General features: G+C 39.7%; 2 protein-coding genes across 2 annotated transcripts in view; both read right to left on the bottom strand.

Annotated features, from left to right (window-relative positions):
• LOC138029986 (NLR family CARD domain-containing protein 4-like) overlaps positions 1-8,939 on the bottom strand; it is a 14,934-nt gene extending 5,995 nt beyond the window's left edge. Inside the window, exons 1-3 of the mRNA XM_068877827.1 lie at positions 8,871-8,939; positions 4,369-5,027; positions 3,361-3,414 (exon numbers count right to left, since the gene is read on the bottom strand). Of these exons, the coding sequence (XP_068733928.1) occupies positions 3,361-3,414; positions 4,369-5,002 (688 nt within the window). The 5' untranslated portion in view covers positions 5,003-5,027; positions 8,871-8,939. The remainder of the gene's footprint in view (positions 1-3,360; positions 3,415-4,368; positions 5,028-8,870) is intronic.
• The window catches only part of LOC138030874 (NLR family CARD domain-containing protein 4-like), a 90,045-nt gene that overhangs the window by 62,851 nt on the left and 17,194 nt on the right, over positions 1-10,000 (bottom strand). The gene's annotated exons all lie outside the window — the stretch shown is intronic.

The following is a 10,000-nucleotide window of genomic DNA, read 5'->3' as shown; positions in this document are numbered from 1 at the left end:
GTTCACTTGAGCAAGTTATAAAAAAAATAAAGTCAAATAAAAAAATATCTTTATTATATAAACCCTTTTCTGAAGAATTGTCACTTAAATTTTAATGGAACCATTAGTTCCTCACGTTGCATGCTTTCCTTAGTTAGTGGAAGCAAAAGTAGTACTATGGGCCATTTTATAGCCAGTTGGGCACTGGCCTGAAAATCACCAGCAATGCAGATGACTGTGCTCTTCTTACAAGCAATGACATCAGGAGGACAAAATTCAAGGTTCAATGCACACAGTCATGCTTAATAATAACAGTAAGAACAATAACAATAATAACAACAAGAACAATAATAATAATAATATAGTTAAATAAAATTTAACATAGTTAACGACTAGGAGCTAGTCTGGTCAGTAGTGTTTTGCAGGTGGTTGTTAGTGTCTTGGCCGTCTGGTAGCGTTGTTCAGCGTTTTGGTGCGTTCTGTAGCGTTTGTTATAGTTACATGGTTCACGACCGGGAGCTAGTCCGGTCAGTAGCGTTTTGCAGGCGTTTGTTAGCGTTGTTATGCGTTTTTGTAGCGTTTGCAGCACTCTTTAAGTTGGGGGAGTCTGGTACATCAGTGAGTATACCATGTTTGGTTTTTCATGACCCCCTAAACCAGTAAGACCCTTTTTTTCCAACCCTCCTCTGCCCCCTGCCACCTCCTCGAAAATTTTTCCCAAGAAGAAACAAAAGTCTGACCAGTCGTTAAATATACCCAATGTCACACTTTTGGGAGAAACGAACAAACTACAGGTCATTATATTATGAATGACTTGTACGAGGGAAGGCGTGAGTATGATTTAACATCTGCTGTTGCTAGACAAGAAAAAGAAATTGCAAGTGTTATGAACCTTGTAATCCCGCTGCTTTACAAACATGTACTTCTGTAAAGAATACATCCTTACACGCTGTGATAAATACCAGTATGTTATGCAACAACATTAAAGTGATTGAAGGCATAAAGTCAAGTATCCAGAAGAAGAGAGAAGAAGCACAAAAGCATCTGTCTAAAACCTTTGCCAAGTCTGGAAGGTTTTACCACGACATGAGTACCCAAGAAAAGCTAATGAGGATATTTGAGAACTTTAATTAAAGGTGGAGGAGAAAGTAAGAGACTTTGAGACTAGCCTTGCTGACCAGTTGAGAAAGATCACAAACGTGTTCAAACACATTACTCAGAGTCACAACAAAAGGAAAAAACAGTCTCAAAAAGAGAACCGAAGAAAGGCTAAGAAGCTTAAAAATGGAAAAAGTGTAGACAGCAGATGTCATAAGGTCTATGGAAAAAGGTTTGCCTCTGACTCTTGATATTTTTCAACAGACGTTTCAGCTAATTCTTAAGCCTTCATCAGTGATATGAAAGCGAAGTTCGTTATCATACACTATTTAAGGTAACGTAGCGCGAACCTTGCACGCGTGGCCATGCAATTCATGCTCGCGCAATGCCTTTGTAGGCTTCTGGGAGTACAATACAATCGTTCCCAGCGTTCGGGTCCAAAGTGCCAAAGTGCCAGCCTTCGAGGAAAAGTCACTTGTGTTACAGTAATTAGCTTCGAAACCAACGACCTTGACATTTTCAAACAGCAAATAAAACAGCATTCCATCACCAGTGAAGAAGTCATGGTCTCTGTTCATGGTCTCTGTTCACCTCCATACCTATGGACTTAGCCCTAACAAGAACTAAGGAGAGGCTACAACAAGACCAGAATCTAGCAGAATGTACCAATCTTTCTGCTGACAACATCTTGAAACTTTCAGACTTCGTACTCAACCACAATTACTTCAAACATGATGGCGACCACTACAACCAAATAATTGGATGTGCCATGGGTTGTCCCATCAGTCCAGTTTTAGCCGACCTGGTTATGGAAGAAATTGAGGAAACTGCAATCTCCACATTCTTGCACCCTCCCAATTGTTGATTTCGCTATGTTGACGATAGTCATTCTTGTTTAAAAAACGATGAAGTCGACGAGTTTCATAAACATCTGAAGTCAATTAATTACAGTTCACTAAATGGAACTAGAAAACACCAATGGGCAAGGCTTACCTTTTCTAGACACCATTACAAGTAGATGCGGCATAAAAATTCAAGTGTATGTTTACAGAAAACTGACACACACTGACCGTTATCTCGATTTCTTTTTGTGTCACCTTTTGTGCCACAAAAGATCTGTGGTTAACACTTTGCTGAAAACCGCAAACAACATTCCGTCAACAAATAAAGAAGACGAGAAGAAACGCAACGAGTCAAAGCCCTTCTGCAAGATAACAATTATCCCATGTCCTTTATTCAACACTGCGAGAGGGCGTTAACCGAACAACCCGCCGATAACAACTTCCAAGGCTTTGTTGTGCTGCCGTATATACAGGGCGTTTCCGAGAAAATAAATCGCATTTTGAAACAACAAAAGGTCAAAGTAGCTTACAAACCACAATCAACCATCAACAGCCTTTTTCTGCACCCCAAAGAGCTAGATGATTCTGACGGCCAGAAATCAGGCATAGTGTACAAAATCAATTGTACACAGTGTTACAGTAATTTGTGTACTATAACCAAACAGAAAGATTATTAAAGACCCGAATTGCGGAGCACAAAAAGGCGATTATAGGTTTTGACCAACCACAACATGAACTTTGAAAATGTCAAGGTCGTTGGTTTTGAAGCTAATTACCACGAGCGACTTTTCCTCCAAGCCTGGCACTCTACTTTGGACCCTAACACTGGGAACGATCATTATTATTGTACTTCCAGAAGCCTACAAAGGCATCACGGGAGCACGAATTGCATGGCCATGTGCACAAGCTTCGCGCTACGTGACTTTAAATAGCGTATGATAACGAACTTCGCTTTCATATCACTGATTATGGCCTGCAAAATAGAGTTTATTTTAGTTGGCAATGACAGCGTCAGCAATATGCTTTTTTCCATAATAATAATAATAATAATAATGATAATAATAATAATACACATAATAATAATACACAATGTTTAGATGTCCTTCAACTATCCACATAAAAAACTCTTACTAAAGTTATCTCATTTAATCTACCATCACCATGACCTAATATGACACTACTGTCATATTTACCTTCATTTTTTGGTTGAAGCCTTTTTGATGTTAAGTGAATTCACACATTTTATTTTGTTCAACTTAACCTTCCTAATGCTTTCTTCTGTTTTACACAGTTTGCTCAAGTGATTCTTAGGAAAACAAAACAGCCAATAAAGGAAGTGGGTTACTTCTTGCCTTTGCTTTAACATACAAGTTCATGTCTTTTACCAGCCAAAATATAAAGCCTATTAAAGCAGAGTTCCTTACGACTCTTCTCAACCTACCCTGGATCTCCTTTAGTTGGTCCTGAGTGTGCACTCCTTGTGTCTTCAGCATCTCTTTATTATTGAAAAAAGAAAAACATGAGAAAGTAACGAAAAAAGATAGAAATGAAAAAGTTAAGCCCACAAAGCCAGAAACTCACAGTAACTCAGTAGGAAAAATGGTCTCAATAGCTTAAAGGGAATTTCCACTCCAGCAAAAAAATTAATAAACACCTGTCAGATTGTTTCGGGACTCTAAATTTTTCGTTTATTACACAACTTTGATGGTCAAAGTTGTGTAATACACATCTTTGATGGTCAAACTTGTGTAATCAATGAAAAATTTAGAGTCCGGAAACAATCTGACAGGTGTTTAATAACATTAAACCACAATGATGTCCATACAATCAAATTTCCCTGAACATTTAAAAAAAATTAAGTTGTATCCGACATAATTTGCTGGCCATCTTAAATAATAATTGTGACATTTTATGGTTGCCCTGATGTTATCATTCAAAAGCCCTTTGTATCAGAACAATAAGGCAAGCATTACACGTCAGAATCTTCAAGATAGTGACGCTCGCAATAAATTTAAGTGAAATGAGTGAATCAAAAACTCAATTCTGAAAAAATGTCACTTAAATTAAATTTCATGTAACCATTATTACTTCCTCAAGCTGAATGTCCTTTCTTAGTTGTGGTAGAGTGTACCAGCAGGAGGAAGCGAAAGTAGTAATACACGCCACTTCATAAGCCAGCTGAATGGATGTAGTGTTCAATTTTCTTTTTCCTGAATTTGTCATGTTCCTTCAGAAATAATATTAATTCTCAGTTCACTGAATTTATTGCCAAGGATCAAGAGCTGTTTATAGAGCCATCAATGTAAATTAACTAGTATTGTAACATTATGGCACTCTTTCTTCTTCTCGAGGAACAAATTAAAGCTACGGGTGCATAGAAAATAGGAAGTGTCAAAGGCTCGAATGCGGTTGAATTTAACAATGAACACCCATGAATAACTTAGTGTACCTTCAAGTTGTTCAAGTTTGTCCTTGGTGCTATCATCATCTTTCTTCCACTCTTTAAGCAACTCACGATAGTGCTCTTCAACATCAGGATCCATGCACTCAGTCTTCAGTCGGCTAATTGCAAATGTATAACTTGCTGCAGATCCAAGTGCTAACAGTGCATTGCTGATCTCAAGCCACAATGCAAGGAATGTTGGCTCGTCAACGGATGCCTGGGTAGCATGACCATAGACATTGTTTCTGTAATACTTGATTCTTGCTATGTTGGATTCTATGCTATTATCATAAGCAGGGGGAAGGATGTCCCAGCTTCCAGTGCTGGCAGGGGCACTCAAGCCACAAATGTTCCTCAGCAGTACCATCAGAAGCGTAATGTCAAAGCTAGCTGATGAGACTGATGATGAGATAGCTGGGAACAGCCTTCCCCACTGGGTAACATTTAAAATCTTCCTTTTTCGCAGGGATTGCAATGTAGGTAACTTACCGGCCAATATCCAGTGGAGACAGCTTGGGGGATGTATCCTGTCAAAGGTGTCTCTAAACACCTGAGTTCCAACATCCACTAAAAGACGACACAACCGTGCATAGTTTGTTGTTTCCTTAGTGGATGAAAATGATGGTGCCACACTTGCCATCTTTTAAACTGTTGATTCACATTAGCTGTAAGAAAAAATATTATCATCTGTGAGGCCTAGTTTCCAATAATGCAGACATAATGAAGATCAAAATCACAATATACTACTCTACTGTTCAACTCTATCCTTTAAAAGCAGTCGGGATATTTTAATTAGTTTGGGTCACTAAATTGTTACTACAATCGAAGCTCTGACTCGTAAGCGACCACCAAGGGAATTCGAAAAAGTGGTCGCAACTAGAGCTGGTCGCTTACAAGAATGGGCTCTCGTAAGCGACAAAATTATAAACAATAGAGGATGGTCACTTATGAGAGCTTTCAGCAAGAGTCTCTGGAATTTGGAAAATCTCATTGATGGTACTGAAGATTCAGGGTTGGGAACTTCTTACTTTCACTCACATCTTCCAAAATATCCTTATCAGACATTCCCAGCCAAAACACATTTAAAGCCCTCCTTGAAGAGCGAGGCTACCCTAAGCAGTTTATCGAGGGAACGCTATCTGAGGTCATTTTTTTGGGAAGACAGACGGCTCTTAAACAAAAGCCCAAAACCACCCAGAAAATTTTACCATTTGTCACAACATACAACCCAGCAGTGTCAAATCTTCAAGCAATACTGACGCGCAACTGGAGTTTTATTGAAAACCAGCCATTGCTGGCAAACATATTCAAGAAACCTTCTTACACATCAGACAAGAAGGGTAAATCGCACATGCTCGTTAAAGCAAAACTGTGAACTGAAAGTTGCAAAAGTATCTGTAACCACAAACCGGTACAAAAGAGAGGCCGGTGCAGGTCGTTTTTATTAAAGCGTTCGCATACATAGATGAGACTCTGAGTGGTTGCTTGCAAGAGCTTAACCCTTTCACTCCCAATAGTGCCACTTATAGATTTTACTCTGTCTAACACCAGACGATTTTACTCGTCAATGAGGAACCCCATGGGGCTGAAAGGGTTAAAAACAATCAGAAAGTCCAGTAGGGTAATCCCAAAGGTGGTCGCGGTCGCTTACAGGAACGGTCGCTTACGAGAGCTTTCAATTAGAGAGTTTAAGTGACATTTAAAACAGGGTTTTACATTGGTGGTCGTAACGAGAGCTGGTCGCTTACAAGAGTGATCGCAGTGAGAGCTTCGACTGTAGTTATTATCAACGCTGATCCAGGTAAAAAGCAGAAGTTGTACGGAAGAAAGCAGAGGTTGTAAGATGAAAAACGAAAAAAAAGTGCTGTAGTATATGCAACAAGTTACAACAGCCTCAGTTTAACATGTGCTGTAGTAATATGCAGCCTCAGTTCATAGGTCCTCCAGCTCTCAAAGAAGCTATAGGTTCATGGGCCCTAGTTTGCTAAGACCTTATGAGGTGGAACACCTGACAAAGGAGGTTTTTTTTCAAAGAAAAATATGCCTTCATGTTTTGGCTCCAGAGATTGTCAAAAAGCCTTATTGATACTCACTTTTACACGTGGTTTCCAAATTATGAGACCCTTATAGAAGTCTGGAGTGCATCCAAGTGCATTCAATTTAACTTCAGTGCAAGAGAAACCATCTGAGTGAATGCTGATGACGTTTTTTCTTGCATATTTTAATACAACTTGGCAAAAATTTTGCATAAGGAAAACCAGAAATGTGGACTCCGGAAATGGAAACAACAATAACAATCGACACTTCAATAGACCTTATTCGCTTGTACATTTTGTTTTCCCAATACAGATAATTATCATTCTTGTTACGTTCAAGTAGACACTTGTTGATCCATCAGCAGGACAGCTGGTCAATGGTATTGCGCAAAGAAGACAACAAATGCTAACTCATGGAGGGCTATCTCACTCACTTAACAAAGGCAATAAAACTACAACAACAACAACACGCACACAACTCTCTTATATAGGTTGTGCTACACTACATGTACATGTATTCTTAAGAACATTCTCAGTGATTAATGTTCTATACATTTGTAAATATCACAAATCTTAAGACTTGCATTGTATAAATAACTACTGATTCCTAAATGCTCTACCACTATTCAGCAATCTAGAATGTTCTTTCAATGTCACACAATCTTCTTAGTCAAATCACATCAATACATCCCCTTTCTTTTAAAAGAAAGAAAAGGAAATCAGTCACTTCACCACACAGTCTTTAAATCTCAGTATTCTTTGATGATTTTGCCTTCAAGCCACCCTTTGTTACCTAGTGCTCGGACATATTCACTGGGAAATGACATAATTCCAAGATCTTTGCTAGTCTGCAAGCTCAGTAAGGGATTTGCATCCAAGTGAACAACTATCCGAATTGAGTATTCCTTTCCTCACAGATCTTTAAACTGAAGATCTGTAGAGCCTAGCACTTTTATTCTCGTTCCTCCGTAGGTATCAATGCCGATGAAATCTGCATCTAGCTTTTCTCCATTCTGGTCACCAGTAACTCGCACATATTCTTTGAATGGTAGCACATTACAGGTTGCACCGGTGTCATCTTGCCAGTTACCGGTAACTGTCCTAGAGGAGTTCCACAATAGTCCATTTTACAGTTGTGTGCTTAGTTACCTGGCCTATGAGTGAAAGTGAGGCTGGAGTTGACCTTATTTTGATAGAAACCTCACTGCTTTTCTTGGTCGGGATGACAAGTAACTGTCAACTTTATTGTCAATTTCAGAAATATCCCCTATGTTTGAAGAATATGTTAGTGTCATCAGCAAAGATGATAAAAGACAGATACAGTAGTCAGAGGATGAAAACATCGATTTGGCCGTATCCTGTAGGTAGGTCACCGATGTTTTGTGATATTTGTAGTTATTTCTCAGAGCAACCAGCTGCCTGAAATTTATCCGCATTCATCTCATCACTGTCCAGTGGCCAATATTGTGCCCAAGGGAATAGACCCCTTTCAGTTAATCCCCAATCTGGAGGACAAAACAATTATTACATCGTTTTACATTGGAAAGGCTTGTTTCTCTCAGGGAAGAGAACAACCATTGTTTTGTCCTCCAGATAGGGAATTACTGGAATGGGTCTATACACTCCGATCTGGCAAACTGAGAAGGCGGGTCAGAGTTTTACTCTGTCCTTGTGTGGGCCCATTTCCATTCGTAGGGCTAACGCTCACATGGTTCATATGGGGTACAAAACTAGCACTTCTCAAATTACACTCTAATCAGTTAAGTCTGTTGAAATATAAAGTGCGACACGGCCAACGTTTGTAAAAACGTAACCCTTCCTTCTACTTGTACATGTTCATTCCCGTGACTTAAACATCTTCAGTTCCCACGGCCTGCTCCCGTCTGACCTTGTAGCTCAGTCGGTAGAGCAGTGGTGATCTAACCCGAAGGTAGTCGGTTCATTTCCCACCCTGGTCAGAGTTTTTCTCTGTCCCTGTGTGGGCCCATTTCCATTAATAGGGCTAAACGCTCACATGGTTCATATGGGGTATTAAACTAGCACTTCTCATTACATTCTAATCAGTTTGGGCGCGTTCGATTGACCCTATTCCGGAATAGGAATACGTTGGAGTGATGATTAAAACGGTACAGTATGTTTGGCGCGTTTCGAAGCAGCAAGGATAACAAAAATGTGTTTAAAACAAAATTTTAGTAGCTATGTGACAATTTAAATTTGAATCTCCGTAAAAACGAAGGATTTCTTACGTATATTCCATATATTCCTATTCCGGAATACGGTCAATCGAACGCACCCTTCAGTATGAGGAGCGAAAATAGTTAGCTAGCTGAGTTCGAACAGCTCGAGCCCATTTCAAACGTCTATTTCTTGGAAAACACGCCACTAAAAAACTTTATGATATTCACATTAACAGCTTTGCTCATAGTGGCTACCGATGGTTCGAGAAAATTAACAAAACTGTGCTTACCTTACCTTCGGTGACTCGAGAGAATTATCTTCACGAAGAAAGAAAGCAAAGTACTGTACTTCCCAAGAAAGCGGAAAAAGCCGGGCACTTATCGCCCCTGAGCATGCGCTAGTTACCATGCCACGGCTGGACGGATCTGTTTCTGTTTGTCACTCTCCTGGTTACATAATACAGTCAACTCCCGCCTTGCGGACACCTCGCTATTACGGACACCCCGCTATTAAGGACAGCAGCTAAATCTCCGGCGAAAGTTACAGACGTTTGACTGAATCACTAGCTGATGTTCGGGCTTTTCCTTGAAAATATTTTTTTTTAGAAATGTAGGTTACTGTACTTCAGTACAGTAGGAAACCAAAACGATGATGGACATTGCTGCAACATACGATGACTGTTTTTTATGTACTTAGTACTGTACACAAAGGGTACGTAACTCCTGTTCTGTTAAGTTCTTCTGTTTGTAAATAAAGTTCTGACGCTCTTTGCGGGCGACAACGGGTCTGAAAAAGTACTGGAGTTAATGGAAATGAACACACCTGTGACCCCCTTCTGTAAATATGGTTTAAAATAAAAATTTTCACGCACCCCGCTATTACGGACTCCCGCTATTACGGACACCAAATCGTGGTCCCGAGGGTGTCCGCTATAACGAGAGTTGACTGTACAGCAAAAAAGATCGAGGTATATCATTGATCTCGAAAAAAGATTTGGTCTTCGTTTTTGAGATCATCGCCCTAGAACAAACCATCATATCAGAGAAAACCATTTAAGTATTCATATAGAGGCATATATTTATCAACAATTAAGACAAACACGCAAGCATGCGGAACACGCTTCAAAAAGTCGTGGAAAGATCAACGCACTTTTCCAAGTTGAGACGCGGACGCCAACCGGAAGTGAGTTGTTTTCCCTTTTAACTTGTCTTCACACAACCACATTTACATTTGCATTGCCTAGTATCTTTTCTCCTTTAGGAAATAGTTAGTATAAAAATGTGGGAGACACCAATGTCCTGGAACGCGAAATATTCTCTTACGGTTGCCGTCCGCGTCTCAAAACCGCGCGTGCTTAAGCTCCCTATTTTACTAGTATTTCACGAAGAAAACGGAAGTTGCTAGGCAGTTATCACCCCTGAGCA

Source organism: Montipora capricornis, chromosome 13 (assembly GCF_036669925.1).
Source record: "Montipora capricornis isolate CH-2021 chromosome 13, ASM3666992v2, whole genome shotgun sequence".
NCBI classification, from domain to species: Eukaryota; Metazoa; Cnidaria; class Anthozoa; order Scleractinia; family Acroporidae; genus Montipora; species Montipora capricornis.
Note: the sequence above shows the minus strand (reverse complement) of the source record. Positions and strands in the feature narration are given on the sequence as shown.